The sequence below is a fragment of the Bufo bufo genome, chromosome 1 (genome assembly GCF_905171765.1).
Source record: "Bufo bufo chromosome 1, aBufBuf1.1, whole genome shotgun sequence".
Classification (NCBI taxonomy): Eukaryota; Metazoa; Chordata; class Amphibia; order Anura; family Bufonidae; genus Bufo; species Bufo bufo.
This window is the reverse complement of record NC_053389.1, coordinates 686,095,409-686,115,347: the sequence shown is the minus strand read 5'-3', so window position 1 is coordinate 686,115,347 and position 19,939 is coordinate 686,095,409. Positions and strand designations below refer to the sequence as shown.

At 43.4% G+C, this 19,939-nt stretch overlaps 1 protein-coding gene across 1 annotated transcript in view; it reads left to right on the top strand.

Annotated features, from left to right (window-relative positions):
* The window catches only part of ABHD2 (abhydrolase domain containing 2, acylglycerol lipase), a 52,052-nt gene extending 36,959 nt beyond the window's left edge, over positions 1 to 15,093 (top strand). Inside the window, exons 6-11 of the mRNA XM_040414161.1 lie at positions 6,265 to 6,448; positions 8,628 to 8,720; positions 11,305 to 11,406; positions 14,535 to 14,604; positions 14,689 to 14,773; positions 14,882 to 15,093. Of these exons, the coding sequence (XP_040270095.1) occupies positions 6,265 to 6,448; positions 8,628 to 8,720; positions 11,305 to 11,406; positions 14,535 to 14,604; positions 14,689 to 14,773; positions 14,882 to 15,078 (731 nt within the window). The 3' untranslated portion in view covers positions 15,079 to 15,093. The remainder of the gene's footprint in view (positions 1 to 6,264; positions 6,449 to 8,627; positions 8,721 to 11,304; positions 11,407 to 14,534; positions 14,605 to 14,688; positions 14,774 to 14,881) is intronic.
* The last annotated feature ends 4,846 nt before the right edge of the window (positions 15,094 to 19,939 follow it).

Sequence of the window (19,939 nt, the reverse complement as noted above, 5' to 3'; positions counted from 1 at the left end):
ACAGAAGCAATGTCGCTTGTTCTGCTAGGCAGCCTGGAGACCCCCATTCTGCCGTATTATAGGGACCCCCGTCATCGGCCCTGATTTATCATGTCTTCACTCCAGAATTCTGGCTTCAAAAAGTCTCAAAATAGTGCTTTTGCTACTTTTTTGCACTTGCGCAAAATTTTGTGACTTTTTGGATTTTTACACCACTCACTCCAGGTTTGTAATATGGGTGGAAAAGTGGGTGTGGTTAGCTATGCTAATAAGCTTCACTTGGATAAATGTGGCACAAAGTGCTCTAACACAGACTCAAGCTAAACTGACTTGAGATGTTCTCCGCCCCCCCCCTTAGTTCTTATCTGCCCCTACTATTGCACTGTAGACCACTTCTTCTGACATGGAAACTACATGTGAGCGGACACCAGGACATATACAAACATGTCTGTGACCAGATGGTTGGGGGCTACAAGATTGTACGCATTGTAGGCCATAGGTGCCCCCTGGGCAACAGGTTGTGCTCCCCTGCCTTAAACCGTGACACTTGCATACTTACGGAACAGGAGGCAAACTAGAACCTCTATGAGCAGAACAGCATTCCCAACCTTATTACCGCTGGGTAACCTCTGAAAAATGTGAACTTGGGAACCCTAAAAGCATTCCTCCCTCAAAGAAGTTAGTGTAGTGGCGGGTAAAGTGGTAGATTCAGCTCAGGTATATCTAATGCTGAGCAGCTGAATTCAGTTTGCCTTCCCTATTGTAAAAATGACAGGTCTTGTTTCTGCAGGGCTCAAGGGATTGTGCACGTTTTTCTAGTGGGATCCAGGTTCTAGGATTCATGTTGAGTGCCTAAGCACAGTGGCCGGCGACTCCTGCCTCTGTTGGGCTCCTCATTGACATCTGTAGGTATTTGGTGCTGAGTATGCAGATCGGACGCTGACCAAAACTGCAACATGAGGCCTAATCGGAGCCGACATGCAGCAGCCTGACTCCACTGTGGAATGGGTCCGCATCCGTTCCGCAATATCCGGAACGGGTGCGGACCCATTCATTCTCGATGTCGCAGGAATGGAGGCGGGCAGCACACTATGTGCTCTCTGCATCCGCATTTCCGGAGTGCGCTCCCAATCTTCTTGTCCGCAGCTCCGGAAAAAAATAGAACATGTCCTATTCTTGTCCGCAATTGCGGACAAGAATAGGCAGTTCTGTGGGGGTGCGGGCCGGGTGTATTGCAGATCCGCAATACAATACGGACGTGTGAATGGACCCTAATGGGGTCAGGCGCTCCTGTCCTAGAGACAGTTGGGACCCACACCTAATGAGCATTTATGGCACATCCTGTGGATATGCCATAAATGTTTAAGATGGGACAACCCCTTTAAAGAGGACCTTTCACGTTTTTATTTTTTGTTAAACTAAGGGGGTCATTAAAACTGGTGTAAAGTAGAACTGTCTTAGTTGCCTATAGAAACCAATCAGATTCCACCTTTCATTTTGGACAGCTCCTTTTGAAAATGAAAGGAGGAATCTTATTGGTTGCTATGGGAAACTAAGCCAGTTCTACTTTGCACCAGTTTGATAAATGAGCCCCTAAGTACCTTTACGAGCAGGGTGCACTCTGCTGATGCTGCTATAACTTTTATTTTTTTTCTTCAAACGGCCCTCGGCTGCCCTGCGGTGCCCCCGTTCTGTTTTCTAGATGGCATAGATAGCATTGGTACAGGGAGGAGGAGACCCCAGCGCTCTTCAGTTGATAGCAGCGGACAAAGTCTCAGCCAGGGAGGGAAAAACAGCTCACCTTCTCCCTGGCTGTGAAGTGGTCCGCTGTGATTGGACCGTGCCACAGCCAGGCAGAAGGAGGCGCCCACCGAGAAGCACTGGCATCTCCTCCCCGCACCGATGCTATTTATTAGCATACAGGGTGCGAAAACAGAACGGGGGCACAATGGGGCAGCCAAGGGGCAAAAAAAAAAGGTTATAGCAGCATCAGCAGAGAGTACTCCGCTTGTAAAGGTACTTGGTTAACAGGAAAAAACTGTCAAAGCTCCTCTTTAAGGCCACTTTTACATGGAAATATTTTCAGCTCTTCCATATTTTGGACTTGCTCCTGGTTTTGGTCTAGAATATTTATGAAGAAGACTGCTGTGTAAAAGTGGCTTTAAAGTATGATGCTATGCCATTCTAGGGTTATTTTCTAGACAAAGGGGGGGATTTATTAAACTGATGTAAAGTAGAACTGGCTTAGTTGCCCACAGCAACCAATCAGATTCCACCTTTCATTTTCCAAAGGACCTAAAGCTACTTTCACATCTGTGTTTTCAATTCCACTATTGAGATCTGTCATAGGATCTTAATAGCGGAAGAAAACGCTTCAGTTTTGTCCCCATTAATGTCTATGGGGACAGAACTGAACGAAACGGAGTCGCCAGAATACATTCCGTTCCGTTTGGTTGCGCTCCCATCGGGGACAGAAAAACGCTGCAAGAAGCATTTTTCTGTCCACTATGTGGTGTGGAACAAGACGGATGGGGACGGAAGTCAATGGGGACGGATCAGTTTTCTCTGACACAATAGAAAACGGATCCGTCCCCCATTGACTTTCAATGGTGTTCATGACTGATCCGTTGTGGCTGTATAATACAACCGGATCCGTTTATGAAGAAAGCATCCGTTGCAATATTGTAACGGAAGCGTTCACTAATGTGAAAGTACCCTACGCCAGTTCTACTTTACATCAGTTTGATAAATCTCCCCCAGATTGTCTTTAATTAAGCAGATTCTTCTGAAGCAGAAATACTTGAAATAAAACATGATTTCTATTTTACTCACATATATTATATTATTTCAGTTATGATTGCAATCTATTAATCTTCATTATAGAAGTACCACGTAAATGAGGTGAGATGCAATTTGATCGGTTCCATGAATCACTGGCAAGTTCTTTTTTTAATTCTTTTCCATTTGGTAGCAGGGCATTTCCACCCCCTGGTCCAGTGTCCCTTTTGTAGTGATGCATACATCTCATGTTACAGCTTGGTGTACCAGTGATGGCCGTCATGCTTGCTTTTATTTATTTAGAGCAGGCTATTTCCAGGGGGAAATCTGTGACCCGGGACTAGGAAAACATGTTTGCCTTTTTGCATTTGGTTCATGTCACTGACCCTTAATTCCTGTTATTAACATCTGCACTACAAATTGTACATTCATGAGGCTTCCAGGCAGAAGAAAAGTTTAAAGAACCTTTATGTGTATTACAGCAAGGACAAATAAGTCCCAAGCGCCAGGAGGTCACATTGTGCTGGCGCCTATGGTGTGACACTCCTTTTTGTTGAATTAGGGTCCATTCACACGTCCGTGCGTGTTTTGCAGATCCGTGGATGCGCAAAACATGGACATCGGCGATGTGCGTTCCGCATCGCCGACACTTAATAGAAAATGCCTATTCTTGTCCGCAATTGCGGACAAGAATAGGACATGTTCTATTTTTTTCGGGAATAGAATTGCGGATACGGACACATCGTGCTGCCCCATAGAAATGAATGGGTCCGCAATTCCGTTCCGCAATTCCGTTCCGCAAAATGCGGAACGAAATTGCGGACGTGTGAATGGACCCATAAATGTAGATGTGCTCCAGAGCTTTGTTACATTGCCCACTATACGTGGCCGAAATGCTAAATAGGAAGAAATATATTTAGGAGTGATTTAACTTTTGTTAATACATTGACTTCTAATAGATATATACTGCAGCTCAAATAGCCCACATCTTACCCAGAGAAGACTTTCAACTGGAGATGACTTCTTCCTGGGACTAGGAGAGCATTAGTAATAGAGCTTGTCCCAAATCTAACATCTGCTCAATGCTAGCACTGAGAACAATCATTCCATCAACGAGCTAGAAGACTGTCTTCATTAGGTACTGTCACCAGTCAGAGCTGCTAAGCTTCCGCCATGGTGGGAGCGGGATTATTTTAGCCATTTCACTTCCTATGGTTGACAGGCTAGCTGTCAGTCAAACGCTTATTTAATTGGAGATTTTATAGAGCTTCTCGAATGGGGGAATAGTGTGAATATGAAGTTTTATTCTGCTCCTGCAAGTTCCCAGGAGGCGGGACTTCACTGATGTGCTCTTTGCAATTAGCTGCTTCACAGCCCCTCCTTTCTGCTGTGACTGACAGCTGTAGCATCCAACCAGGAGACCATTACAGCTCACTTAGCAGAGGGGTGAGGCTGTGAAACAGCTCAATGCAGTAAGCAAAGAGCACTTCTCAGTGAAGCTCCACCTCCTGGGCAATTGCAGTAACAAAATCAACAAAACTTAGTATTCACACTACTCCTGATTACAAAAGCTCACCAAAAGGCATGTTTGTCCTGCTCTCCTCTGCCTACAGTTGGAAGCAGTTTAGCATCATCTGAGCTGGTGACAAATCTCCTTTAACTAACAGCTACCCTCTATAAGCATCCACGCTCCGCATGTTTTATTTCTGTGGGGGCTGGGAGACAAGCTGCTGCCAGGCAGCTTCTTATCTTTGTGCTGACCAAAAATGAAACCTCACATCCCCAGTCTTTCTTTCTTTCCCCAGACTGTAGGGATGTCTCATGCATATTAGATCAGCAGTTCCCAGCGACATTGATCCAAGTCTACTATCACACTAGCATTTTGGCTTTCCATTTGTGAGATCCGATCAAGGCTCTCACAAGCGGTCCAAAACGGATCAGTTTTGCCCTAATGCATTCTGAACGGAAAAGGATCCGCTCAGAATGCATCAGTTTGCCTCCGATGAGTCTCCATTCCGCTCTGGAGGTGGACACCAAAACGCGTTTTGCTGTTCGCCTGACGAATCGGAATCAAACGGATCCGTCCTGGCACATAATCTAAGTCAATGGGGATGGATCAGTTTTCTCTTGACACAATTTGGCACAATAGAAAACTGATCCGTCTCCATTGACTTCAAGACGGATCCGTCATGGCTATTGAAGACATAATACAACTGGATCCATTTATGATGGATGCATGCGGTTGTATGATTGTAAAGGAAGCAGATCCATGACTGAGCCGCCAAAGACGCTAATGTGAAAGTAGCCTTATGTGTATGATCAGTTTAAAGGGGTTGGCCACTTTCTTACTAACTTTACATATACCATTGTGATGATCGTACCGATAAGCTCTGTGGGTTAAAAAAAAACAAGACATGACCATCAGTTTCCATCTTTCATATTTCTAAGCCTCTAACCTGATGTGCAGTCAAACACATTGCTTTAACAAAAGAGAACAATCTGACTGGAGAAACGATACCCCAGCTCCATGTTGGTGATTGCATAGATCCCATGGATGATCATTGTACTCTGATGCCAGCAAAGCAAACTTACAGAGCAGATATTGGTCTTTGCTTTGTAGATGACAGAAAAGGTGTTTTCCATGGAAGGTTCTGTAATCCATGGATTGGTTAACCTTGAAGTACTGTGGACAAAAAATGTTAATTCAATTGTCATTTAAAGGGGTGGTCTAAAATCCAGTGCAGTTCTCGGCTCCACTGGGCCCATCTGCCGCTGGGGACCATGATTGTCTGCATGTCACTGTCAGAGTGATTGGCTGCAGGGGTGATTTGCTGTAGACCTGCAGATCACTGACTGCTGAGGACAGCAATTGGCTGCAGCAGTCACTTTCTGTGTCACGGGATGTTTTTTTATTTTAGATATTTCTAATCATCTTGGACAAACCCTTTAATGTTTCACATGAGACTGACTTTATAGGGTGAGACTGATATTGATGTTCCATTGGCTTAGGGCAGTGATGGCTGACTTCCTGCACTCCAGCTGTGGTGAAACTACGACTCCCAGCATGCTCCATTCATATCTGTGCAGTTCTGAGAACAGCCAAGCAAGGAGGCATCTTGGGGGTCATAGTTGGAGTGCCGGAGGTTAGCCATCACAGGCCTAGGGTACGGCCACACATTCAGGTCTCCTGAGGCAGTTTTAGAAGCCAAAATCAGGAGTGTATTCAAAAACCGAGGAGAAGTCGTATCTGTCCTTTTATATTTTCTCTCTTTATCATCAACTCCTGATATTGGCTTCCAAAACTGCCTGCAGAAACCTGACCGTGGCCGTGCAATCACCGGTCACCATTGTCCTTATTCTCTGCATCATTCACTGTGCCTCATTTGATGTCACATACTTAGGTTTGTGCTGTAGGTGATCTTATATTTCATTCCATGGATCACGTGATGGCGTGAATAGATCTGTCTGGCTTTCTTAGAAAAACTTCTTCTTCTCCTTTTACTCCAGGCTGCACTTGGGAATTTGGCGCCATGGTGAGCTACATCAGGAAGACCTTTCCACAGAGCAAACTGATAGTTGTAGGATTTAGTCTTGGAGGGAACATCGTCTGTAAATACCTGGGTGAAGCGGCAGCCAATCAGGAGCGAGTCTTGTGTTGCGTCAGTGTGTGCCAGGGGTACAATGCATCCCGGTAAGTAACGTGCCATATTCACCACTTGGTGGCTCACATTTAAGATTGAAAAAAGCCATAAGTTCATTGAGTCAACCGATAATCTACTGCAGTGTTTCCCAACCAGTGTGCCTCCAGCTGTTGCAAAACTACAACTCCCAGCATGCCCGCACAGCCAAAGGCTGTCCTGGCATGCTGGGAGTTGTAGTTTTGCAACAGCTGGAGGCACACTGGTTGGGAAACACTGATCTACTGGAACCAAACACTACAGCAAAAATCATGTTGTGTCACTTAAAAACGCTTAAAGGGAACCTATCCCCATGAAAACGCAGTGCACTCCCAGTGCCGGATGTGTGACTGGAGCAGCTGAGCAGATTACATACAGTTTTTGAAAATCTCATCCACTTAGCTGGTACTGTATTACAATGCAGATTTTCCACCCGATAATCCGCACTGCAAAAATTAGCATAATACACATTGTGTGCGTAAACCCTATTTCTCTTTTGTATGTACATATTTTTTCTGCTTTTGTTTTACTTTTGTCATTATGAGTTATATTCTATTTTTTTTATTTTTATACTCTGTATAATCCATTTACTTAAACCGCGCTCCCAGATACTTTTTCATATTTCTGCATGTATTTTGATGTTTGACTGCCAGTATGAATGAGGTTTATAACTAGGAGATGCACCCGTTCTTCATCCTGGTGGCTCATCTGCTCCCTCTAGTGGTCCCCTCTAGGATTTGGTAGACATTTCATATGTCGATTGTCAGCCTATGTATTTTAGTCCTGTAACTACAAGGTCTGATTTCTTACAAAGTGCAGTACTAATGTTTATCGGCTGTCCTTTATCTTGTGTAGCGGGGCTCCTTCATTGATGAGCGTAGTGTGTCTCCACGTGGCAGGGCACAGAGCCATATCACAATCTAGTATATCAGTCATTTTCTGAAGAACAGATACATTTACTGTATAAAGGTGGCCGTACACATTAGATGGAGGCATGTTGGACAAGAAACACCCGGTGAACGATCATTTCCCACACACTGCCATACACCTTTTATGTTTTACTTATGTAGCGCTGACACATTCCGCAGTACTTTACAGATATATCATCGCCCGTTGTCCCACAGTGAAGTTCCCTATCAGTATGGTAGTGTGGGAGGAAACCGGAGTACCCGGAGAATACCCATGCAAACACGGGGCGGACATACTAACTCCATGCAGGTGTTGTCCTTGGTTGGATTCGAACCTAGGACCCCATTGCTAACCAGACCTATTACACTGCCCATTTCAGTCCGTTCCCTTTGTTCAAACTGTCCATACATATTGAGAGAAACAGGACAATGGACAAACAATCTTTCTGGGAGCATTCTTTCAAAGTAAGGTCTTTCGTCCGACTATCAGACGAAAATTTCAAAGACCATCTTAGGCTACTTTCACACTTGCGGCAGAGAGATCCGGCAAGCAGTTCCGTCGCCGGAACTGCCTGCCGGATCAGGCAAAATGTATGCTAACTGATGGCATTAGTAAGACTGATCAGGATCCTGATCAGTCTTAAAAATGCCTTATCAGTCGAAAAAATGCATTGAAATGCCGGATCCGTCTTTCCGGTGTCATCCGGCAAAAACGGATCCGGCATTTATTTTTTCACCTTTTTTTTCAGTCTGCGCATGCGCATACCGGAAGGACAGATCCGGCATTCCGGTATTCTGAATGCCGGATCCGGCACTAATACATTCCTATGGGAAAAAATGCATTCAGGCAAGTCGTCAGTTTTTTTAGCCGGAGATAAAACCGTAGCATGCTGCGGTTTTCTCTTTTGCCTGATCAGTCAAAACGACTGAACTGAAGACATCCTGATGCATCCTGAATGGATTACTCTCCATTCAGAATGCATGGGGACATACCTGATCAGTTATTTTCCGGTATAGAGCCCCTGTGATGGAACTCTATGCTCGAAAAGAAAAACGCAAGTGTCAAAGTACCCTAACACTTTAATTCGTTGGTAAATTTCACTTATCGGCTGATCTTTTTGGTTGAAATCATCTGCTTTGATCCACTTTAGACTAATGTGTACCCCAAAGTATGCCTTCTGTGAAGAATGGCCTCCTCATCCTGCATTGCCTGGTTTCCCATCAGTGTTTTTCCTTTGGTATTGTAATTGGCCAACGCCTGATGTGTGACCCTTGGGTTTTGCAGCATACAGGACACCTTTCAGCAGTGGGATCAGTTCCGAAGGTTTTACAACTTCCTCATGGCTGACAACATGAAGAAAATCATTTTGTCTCACAGGTATGACCATTATTAATGATACCATTGTAAATGCAATACCATGTCACCTCCTATGCAGTAAGTAGTGTTGTAAAATTGTCCTTTTAGGTGATCAAATAAATAGCTGATTAGAGTATCGCAGCATTTTCTTTATTTCTACCTTTATTTTTATTCCTTACATCAAAAAAGAGTTCTAGTATTTGTATGTAAAACCAATGTAAGGCTTGGTTCATATCTGCCTGTGCCACAGATTCCTTCTCTATTCTGTCTAGTAAAGATGCCAACCTCCCTGATGGAAATACAACAGACCCCATTATAGCTAACAGTCCATTGGGTGCAATTCATGTTCAAGGCATGCAGCTGATACGGCACTTCTGTTAGATTTTCACCTAGTATAAAGCAGCAAAGCAATGAAAATAGGAGCAAGATGTGAACATAGCCTAATGAATCAAGGCAGCATTGCACTGTCCAACCCCTCTGTGTGTGCAGTTTGTCCTTAGAACTTATGGACTCGAGCAATTACATCTTCAGCCCATTTCCCAACATGTGTTCTTGGGCAACAGATATTTACTATACGTATGCTATTGGGCTTTGTTCACATCTGCATCTGGCTTTTGTTTCTGACATATCCTTTTTTTGTGAGTTATCCCCTCTCTTCTGATCCGCAGCTGTGTCCTGTGAAGAGCACTCTGACTTTCCAAATAACACAGTATCTTATGTGTGGACAGGAAGTTAGTTTCTCTATGTATTCCTATGGGAGCCTCAATGTCTGTCTCCTAGAAATGAACAGAGAAGTAACTGACTTCCTGTCCTGTGTCATTGGGAGATCAGAGTGCTGGTGACATGACACAGCTGAGGATCAGAAGGGAGGTTATTATTCACAAATACATCACTGGTAAGAAGATTACCTTCACTACAGTTTACCTCTTTACATGTACCTTTGTAACAGGTCCGGGAATAAAAATGTTTGTGGGAGTGCTTTTTTTAAGGACCAGGCCAATTTTGGCAGCAACATTTTAGTTTTTTCATCCCCGCCTTCAAAGAATAAAACAATTCCATCGACATATGGCTTGTTGTTTGCAAGACAAGCTATATATTTTTTAATGGCACTATTTAAAGAAGCACCGCTTTTTTTAAAGGGGTTTCCGGGATTTTTATATTGATTGCCTATCCTCAGGATAGGTCATCAATATTATATTGGCAGAGGATAGGTCATCAATATTAAAATCCCGTAAAACCCCCCTTTTAAGTTCTTTTTTATTGTCATTATTGTTTGAATTCGATATAAGGCCTTGATTGGTGAAATGGCTGGGTTTACTGGCCAGTGTATTGTGATGTGTAGGCTCCGTTCCTGTCCGGTATTGCTCCACGTCACCCCTACTCTGATTACCCAATTCCCTCAGCATCTTCAGTGTGGACTCAGTCAGGCTCTGTATTCATTCCTATGAAGCTGTCTGATATTAATAAAGAGCCTGACTTCTGGTAGGGGAATTGGCTGGTTGGAGCGACCTGATACAGCGGCCGGTAAGATCAATCATTGCACTACTTTGTCTCATGTAGTATTCAAATGGGGGCAACAATACAAAATGGAGTCTTTCTCTAATATTCTGTATAATGTACAATTTTCCTTTTGGGTTTTGTTTTTACAGTGTTAATATTTTGTGGGTCAGAATGGTTAAGGCAATAATATTTCACTACTTTAAAAAATGAAAAAAAATAAAAATGGTTTGTGTTAGCATATTCTGACACCCATCGCTTTCATTTTTCTGTAGACAGATCTGTGTGACGGCTCATTTTATGCAGGGTGAGCAGTAAAATTGGAGGCCTTCAGCGGCCATGACAACTGATTGGCACCTCATAATGACATTGAAGTTGGTGACTGGAGGACAGGGCAGTTAAACTTCAGGAATCAGCACTGCTGACACTCACGGTGTATGGAACAGGCCCGGCTCCTGAGTTTTCTCCATACATTCCTCATCTGTGACCAATGATGTACATGGGGTTTTCCAGTAGTTCGATACTAGTGGCCTTTCCTCAGGATAGCTGATCAGGGGGGATCTGGCACCCGGGCAGTCAGTTTACAGAAGCTGCTTTGCTCTGGTGACCGCTGCAGCCTCCTCACAGGTTACCATGCAATTTGTCATACATTGTATAGCAGCCCAGGTCCGTTCACTTGGACAGGACTAAGTTGCTTATAGACCATGTGACCGATGAGAATGACATCACCGGCCCAGGAAGAGTGAGTGCCGCAGCAGATCAGGGGGTTGCCAGGAGTCGGACCCCCACTGATCAGATATGAATGACCTATGCTAAGGATTGGTCATCAAGATTTTACTTTTAATAAGATGTCACATTTCAGCCGCAGGCTCAACCGAAGATCACTGTAAAGACATAGGCAGATGAGAAATGGGCCTTACAGAATTTGCTTCTTAGATGTATACGCTACATATCTGATAGAAGTACATTGCTCCTGACAGGTTTTCTACAAAAAAAATAGAGAACTGTTCCCTGCACATGATACGGCCGCTTTCCTGCTTGCAACTGAATGGCTGTGAATTGTATACTGATTTTGACAGATTCTTCTCCACCTTGTTTTTCCTTCCAGACATGCCCTATTTGCGGACAGCAGAAAAATATTTGAAGATTCGGTTCTCAGTAGACTGTATACAGCCACGTCTCTCATGCAGATTGACGATACTGTCATGAGGTAAGCGCAGTATATCATTCATCTTATTTATGGCCAATAGCAACTCCAAGTGACAGCTTTTCTTGATCAGTATTACACTTTTCCATTAGTATAATAATTGGTTGCTCAGGTAAAAAGTTTAATAGATTACAAAAAAAATAAAAAATAAAAGTTATGTGGAAATACTCTTAAGTGAACAAATCCTTATAATGGTGATATTCTGTGCATAATGCATGAACTTGGATGCATCTGGTTCGGAGGTACATATCAGATTAGGAGTATTCTTAAGAGTTCATTAACACATCCATAGTGCATTGCGGATCTGCAATACACCCATCCGGCACCCCCCATAGAAATGCCTATTCTTGTCCACAATTGCGGACAAGAATAGAAGATGTTCTTTTTTTTTTTCGGGAGCCGCGAACCGGAAGATCGACAGCGCGCTTCGGAAATGCGGATGCTCTCCACATCCATTCCGTCCCCATAGAGAATGAATGGGTCCGCACCCGTTCCGCATCAGCTTAGGCTGATGGTTTTCTTGGAAATGTTTGTTGTATTGACTTTTTAACTGTGTGGTGCTGAATTCTGTTTGCATTAAAAGGGTTTTTTAAGATTTTTATACTGATGACCTATCCTCCGGATAGGTCACCAGTATCTGATCGGTGGTGGTCCGACACCCGGGAACCCTGCTGATCAGATGTTTTAAGGAGGCACCAGCGCTCCTGTGAGTGCAGGGGCCTTCTCCATGCTTACCAAGCACAGCGCTGTACATTGTATTGCAACATTGCTTGGTTTTCCACTCATCCCCATTCACTTCTATGAGGCTGATCTGTGCCTAGGCCACGTGTCCGATGATCATGTCGTCACTTAAACTAGGGAAAGCGGCAAGAAGGCAACGGTGCTGCTGCAAGCGCAGCTGCCTTCTTGAAAAGCTGATCAGCGGGGGTTCCGGGTGACTGACTCCCACCAATTAGATCCAGAGGCTTGGTCATCAGTATTAAAGGGAACCTGTCACCGGGATTTTGGGTATAGAACTGAGGACATGGGTTGCTAGATGGCCGCTAGCACATCCGCAATATCCAGTCCCCATAGCTCTGTGTGCTTTTATTGTGTATAAAAACCGATTTGATACATATGCTAATTAACATAAAAGAGTCATATCTTACTTGTGTGACCAGAGAAGAGTCATATTTTCAAGCTCTGACTCATCTCAGGTTAATTTGCAGATGTATCAAATCGGTTTTTATACTCAATAAAAGCACACAGAGCTATGGGGACTGGGTATTGCAGATGTGCTAGCGGCGATCTAGCAACCCATGTCCTCAGCTCTATACCCAAAATCCTAGTGACGGGTTCCCTTTAAAGTCTTGTAAAACCCCTTTAAAGGGGTATTTTGAAACTGATGATCTATCCTCAAGATTTGCTTTATCAGATCAGCTGTCTCAGAGTGAATGACCTTTTACGCGGACCAATAATTGGATGATTATTGGGGATAAGTGTTTGTAGAAACGCTCATTCCTGATAATTGGCCAGTGTAAACGTTGCAGATGATTACCCAGTGAACTATGCAAACGCTCATTCATCAGATCGTATCTGTCAGCCAACACCAAAAATCATTGTTTCTGTGCTTCCGATCAGTCTGTGATATCTGCTGGATTTAAATGCGGCTGTCCCCATACAGTGGAGGTGATTGCTGCATGTAAGTTCAGCCCTCATCCCCAACGACAATTAATCATTATCGGAATAATTGGTTTGTTGATTCATGATTAACTGAAGCATTGATCCACGTAAAAGGACCTTAAAGGGATTGCTGTGATTGATGTAAAAAAAATGAAAGTCAGATATCATATAGTACATGACAATCCCTTTCTAACAAAGCTAGAACCAGCCCTGTACCTCACATGGGTCCAGAACTCCCCCCCCCCCCCCCCCATTCATTGGGTCAATTGGTCTGCAAGATTTATTTCAGACTGGAAACTTAGGAGTCGTGTCCTTTCTCCTGTAGCTCTTTCCTTGTAACTGCCACAGTCCCTGACAGAAGTGACTGGTGGCTGCTTAAGTTTTTTAAAAGGGTTTTCCAAGACTTACATACTGATGACCTGTACTCTGGATATGTCATCAGTATCTGATCGGTGGGGGTCTGACACCCGGGACCCCCGCCGATCAGTTGTTTGAGAAGCACTGGCGCTCCTGTGAGTGCCGCGTCCTTCTTGCAGCTTACCAAGCACAGCGCCATAGCGGCTGTAGTGCTGAGCTGTACCTTGACCATGTGATCGATAATTGTGTTGTCGCTGGCCTAGGAAAAGCTGCTGCTACTGCAAGTGCCGCTGCCTTCTCAAAAATCTGATCGTCTTGGGTCCTGGGTATCTGACCCCCACTGATCAGATACTGATGACCTATCCTGAAGATTGGTCATCAGTATAAAAGTCTCGGTAAACCCCTTTAAACTGAGCGTGTGCGACCACCTATTTTTAATAACTTACATTTACTAACAATTAGAAAAGTATTCAGATACAGGTGCTAGTTTGAAAAATGTAGAATATTTTTTGTGGGACAACACCTTTAAAAGAGTTGTCCAGCCACTTAGATGACTTATCATCAGGATAGGTGATCAATATCTGATCGGCAGGGGTCTGACACCTGGAATCTTTGGTGATCAGTTGTTTGAAGAGGAGTCGGTGCTCCATGCGAGCACTGGTTTCTCTTCATTACACTGCTCGTCGTCTCGGAAGTTACGGAGGTGCAGTGTAACAACAAGTACTCGCTCCACTCACTTGAATAGAGTGAGTACTTGTAATTACACTACGCCACAGCTCCAGAGGAGACGCCATGTGATCGCCGCCGATCAGATATTGATGACCTATCCTGATGATCAGGATAGATGGCAGGGCAACCCCTTTAAGTTTGTGCCGGAACTACACCTCATTGTATAGTGAACAGAAGTGGTACAGTAACTGCAGCGCTGCTCCCATTCATTTCTCTGTACTCTGAAGCAGCTAATTGGCGGAGGTACAAGATGTCAGACCCCCACCGATCTGGTAATGATGGCCTGTTCTCAGGCTAGGCCATAAGTATTAAAAATCTGTAGACCCATTTAAGATGTCTTCTCTATGTTACGATTTAATTTTCTGTTTTGTGTCTTCTATTAGAAAGTTCCATGGCTACAAGTCTCTTAAGGAGTACTACGAAGCAGAAAGCTGCGTCCGTTATCTGCACAATGTAAGTAGTGGTTTACTGTGCTTTCACGTCATGTTTCTTTTTTTTGTGTGTGTACACTTCTGAGGTCAATCTGTTTCTTTCCAGATTCATGTGCCACTCATGTTGGTTAATTCTGTGGATGACCCTCTAGTCCATGAAAGCTTACTGTCCATTCCAAAGTCTCTGGCAGGTAAGTGTCTGGCTGTGCTGTGAACACTTTGATGGGTGATACATACGGGTAGCGTCTGGCCTGTACCTATCCCACTAACCTCCTGTTTTGTGCTTGATTTTTGTGTAGACAAGAAGGAGACCGTCATGGTGGTTTTGCCACTTCACGGGGGACATCTTGGCTTCTTTGAAGGTGCAGTACTCTTCCCAGAGCCCCTGACTTGGATGGATAAACTTCTGGTGCAGTACTCCAATGCCATCTGTCAGTGGGAGCGAAATAAATCCCAGTGCTCTGACAAGGAGCCTGCGCAGTCTGAACACCGTTAAAGGCAGCACTTCAGTCACCTTCCCAAAAACCTGCCTACCAATTTTAGTTTTTTATCCATTTATAATTCCTTACTAACTGTTACTGTCTTTTTTTATTATTTTTATTTTTTTGCGCAGCTGCCCACCATTACATGGGTCTGTCAAGATAATCTTTGCAGTAAAACTAGAAGGGAAGAGGCCATGACTCCACTGTGAGCCTACAGACCTTCTGCACTCCCATTCTGGTTAGCTGCTGCAGTGCTTTATGTAGGATATATATTCTATTTATTGCTGTTTAGTACAGCAAGGCCATTGTATTTCTATCAATATATTGTGTGCTGAAGTAGATATTTGTCTACCCTGCAAACACCTGGTCTGGACTATTGATATTTTTCAATGCTGAACGTGCATTCCACTTTATGGAAGTCAAGTTGACACCTATGTGAGTCATTGCATTGGTTCAGTATAACTTAGACTTTTGCTACGAAGCAAGACTGGACACTTGAAGGGAGCTAACTTATCTTAAAATGTACTATTGGGGTCTGTTGTTTTTAGAGGTACACATTTTTTGAGGGACACAGCACTTAACTGATGACAGTCTGTCTTGTGGATTTGTCTTATTTCGGAGTAATGCAGTCTGTTTGTAGTACGTATGCCAAGTAATGTCCCATCATAAGAAGAAACACGGGACAGAATTATGACACTGACTAAAAGAAAAACTGTCTTGGTTGCCTTGGGCCATTTTTAAATGGTTTCCAAAATCTACTCTGTCTGGAGAAGGCTAGAAGTTGAATCAATGTCATAGTTACGCTGCATTTTAAAATGGGTGAAATTTGTAAGAAAGACCAATCTGCATCCTGTAGTTTCACCAGGAACTTATATTAGGATGATGCCTCATGTCCCTGTCATGCCAATATTGGGGTGTATATATATAGGAACTAATTTGTGGCCTTTAACGTCTCTGAAAACCATCATAGACTTCATTGTTCTACATCCATTGCTTATTCATATTTACCTCATGAGCAATATTTGGGCCTGCATAATTCAGCTTTGTGGCCAGTTATTGACCTCTGTGGGCCAAATGTTTTATTGACTTGAACAAGCCAAGACAGTTGGGTGTCATTGTCTAAAAGAAAAACTCTTTGTTGCCCATACCAATCACAGAGCCGATTTCATTTTACCAGGGCAGTTTTAAACCATGAAAGCTGGGAATTGGTTGCTTGCTCTGGACAACAATGGTTTTCATGTAGACCGTTTTGATAAATGAGGCAGAATTGTGCTGAAGCCTTAGGTAAAAAAAAACGGTTTAACTTTAAAGGGTTTCTCTGGGAATGGTTTAAAAATGGCCTAAAAATGTGACAAGGGCGGGTTTGCTTCCACTTGTAATGCTGGTGAAGGGGCACGGGGCCTCATTACCCTTCTCTGCATTCACTGTACACTGCTGAGATTTGTTATCAGGCTGGTGAGCCTGACAACGTATCTCATGCACAATTGCACCATTACTATCTATTGTAGAGAAGGAACTCTGCTCTACAATAGATAGTAACGATGGGATTCTGTGTGCAATATGTGTCATGGTTGAACAGCCTGACAGTAGTGGGGAGCAAGACTGCATCACCACTGTCTATTGCAGAGCAATCCTGTCAGACTACTCAGCCATGACAGCATATTGCCCACAGGATCACATCATTACCATCTATTGTAGAGCAGAGTTGCAGCATTACAGCGGATAGTGCTGGAGTAATCGTACATGAGATATGCTGTCAGGCTGAGCAGCCTAACAGCAGGTCTCCGCTTTGTGAAGTGAATGCTGCGCTAGAGTGCACTGTACAGAGGCCTCTATCCCACTAAGCAGCTCTACAAGTTACATTCTAGGATGGGTTGCTGGAGGCAATTTTTATACCGTTCCTGGAGAACCCCCTTAAAATGGACTCCTGGTGAACTGATGGGTGCATTCTCATGTAAGTTTATTTGTTAGGTATGAACTTTAATCATTTATGGTTAGACTGACCTAGGGAACAAGCAGGGTTATTGTCTTGTATAAACTAGTACATTTCCATTTTTGCATTTTCTGTGTTTTGAATTGCACATTATTAGTTTTGTTTTTACCAAAGTTGTAAGCTTAGAGTTAAAGAACAGCCATTGGCCAGGTATTTAATGGGATATTCTTATTTTTGCTTTAGATTACAGCATAACAGTGTAGTCCACATAGCCATAAAGCAGTTGCTGACTGCTGTAGATCTAGGAAGTAGTTTTATGTTCTTTCCTCTCTGATCAGCACTTTACAGCTTCTTGGAAAACAGGGTCTTTACTTACAGGGCTTGGAAAGCTGGCATCTTCTCTGTGTTTTTCTATACCTGGATTCTTAGCTATCAGTTTTGCAGTGAGATTACTTTTGTGAATGTGTGTGTGTGGTATATATGTTCTTTAAACATGTTGGTCTGAGAACTTCCAAGAAAACATCCTATCTGTTATGTTGTGTGTCTCTTGTGGTACAGTTTGTGGATATGCTTCTTTATCACGCTGATGAACTTTCCATTCATGGTCATGTTTATGGGTAAATAGGAGAAGATGCTGTTTTCTTTGTGTGTTGTAGGTTTCTGCTGGCTTTTCCAAAGAAGACATCTAGACAGATTGTGTATTTTTTACAGATTAGTCTCCAGTTTGAAAGGGACCCTTGAGTCATGTATTTAAAGAAGCCCAGTTTTGGCGAGTAAAGCTGGCCAGACACATTAGACAGATGTCAGACAAACTTGTCAATTTCTACGGGACCAGCTGGCCATCTTACCTGTATGGGGTGGCTCAACTCGCCCCCACTGGCAGATTTGGGGTGAAATAAGTGTTGAACTTCAACATGCCTGATCATTTTAATTATCGAGGGAGATAAGCCGCTGCTGGCAGAGGTGTCATACTGCAGTGACCTCAATAATCTGCATGCCAGGAGAAAGGAACCGTACTGGTAACACTATTCCTTTAAAGGGGTTGTGCCACAAATAATATATTAGAGTCTGTAAATAAAACATTTAGGCTGGGTTCACACCTGAGCGTTTTACAGCACGTTCCTACGCACTGTAAAACGCTCAACAGGCGAGAACCAATGATTCCCTATGGGAATGGTTCTCACCTGAGCGTTTTACAGCGCGTACGAACGTGCTGTAAAACGCCCTACGCCCCAAGAAGTACAGGAGCTTCTTTGGGGCGTAGTGTCGCGAGTTCTCGTACATAGACTTCCGGGAACGCGCGACAATGGGCGTTCGCTTATTACTTCCGGAGCCGCGTATGTGACGCCCGGAGAATCGCGCATACAGAGCGCTCAGGTCAGTACGCTCAGGTGTGAACCCAGCGTTACTATAACCATTGAGCTATTCAATAAAATGTATGTGTTTAGCGCCACCTGCTGTTTGTTCTTTATTTCTTTATTTCTCCCTCTGCCCACCTCACTGAGGTGGTCACTCACTTTCAGTTTAAATCTTCAACTGCCACCGGTCATGTCTTCTGTTAGAAGCTGTGGCAGTTACAAGGAAAGAGCTACAGCAGAAATGACACACTCCCTGAAAAAGGACATGCCCCCTGAGCTGCCAACCTGAAATAAATGTAGCAGAACAATTGGAGCAATGAATGGGGAAATCTCCGGTTCCATCTGAGTTACAGGGCTGGTTCTAGGTTCTTCTTCTTCTCTTTTTTATATTTTTTTTAGAAAGGTATTGTCATGTACTTTATGATATTATGATATCTTATTTTCATTTTCTACATCAATCATGGCATAACCCCTTTAAGGAAATACAGACATGAGAGGATACATTGAAGTATAGGACTGTGTGGCCACTTCTGGAAGGCTGTCTGATGGTTTCTTATGAGTGTTCCCCTGTGTTTTTTGTTTTTTAGAATATAATAAATTGTATTATTTTTAGTGCTGCTGATCTATGGAAGTGTGTGTTCTCTTTTTTTTGTGTGTCCTGAATTTGAGCAGTTACGTTTTAGGCTTCAGTATTGTTGGGTATACTTGAGTCTCGCTTTATTATTGTTTTGGATATTTTGTTTTTCTGTGGTTTAACACTCAGGGACATAGCTACTGCCACACCAAAGTGTATTAAGTTGGAAGTAAGGGAATTCTGATCACAGTAGTCAACATGCAAGCAGATAAAGATGGCGGCATAATTTATTTTGCTACGCATCACATTTGCTGACATTGATGTATCAAATGTATTAAGGTCTGGAGGCTTTCATTTCTGCTCCATTGGTTATGCTGGTTTTGGGTCACTTAGTTTCCTTTCCAATTTTGCATCCACAGAAAGATCAGCATTGCCTTTTCATTAGGCATTTTAAAACATTTTTTATGGCCTTTCAGAAAGAATCCACTGTATCTGTAAAATATGCTTGGCATGTTCTTGTTCAGGTCTTGCTAAAGGGGACCTTTTGTGTCGTTTGTACCCCTGCGGAGAAAGAGGCCTAGACGTCTAGTGACCTCACTGGGGGCTCGCTGCTTGATGGCTGCTCAGAAAATAGGAAGTGGCAGTAGTTGTTCAGCACTTAATGTGACCTTTCAGTCCAGAACAACAACAAAAATCCCATTAACTGGGGAATGGACTGAACACTTCATGGCTCCCTTATTTTCATCTTTTGAGCTACAGATCCACCAATTCCAGGTCCCATCTCTGCCATCCAAGATGGCCAATTCTCTTTTCTGACACACTATGCTTTGGTAGTCCCAGACACCACCTGCTTGTCCTGGCTCTCTTCTTGGTCAGCTCCGGTCATGTGAGCAGGAAGTGTTTTGGACTACTAACACACAATGGGCCAGATTTATCATTAGCTCAAGTCAGAATAATGGAGTGAAAAAGTCGCAAAAAAATGCGCAAACGCTAAAACTGCGCACAAATTT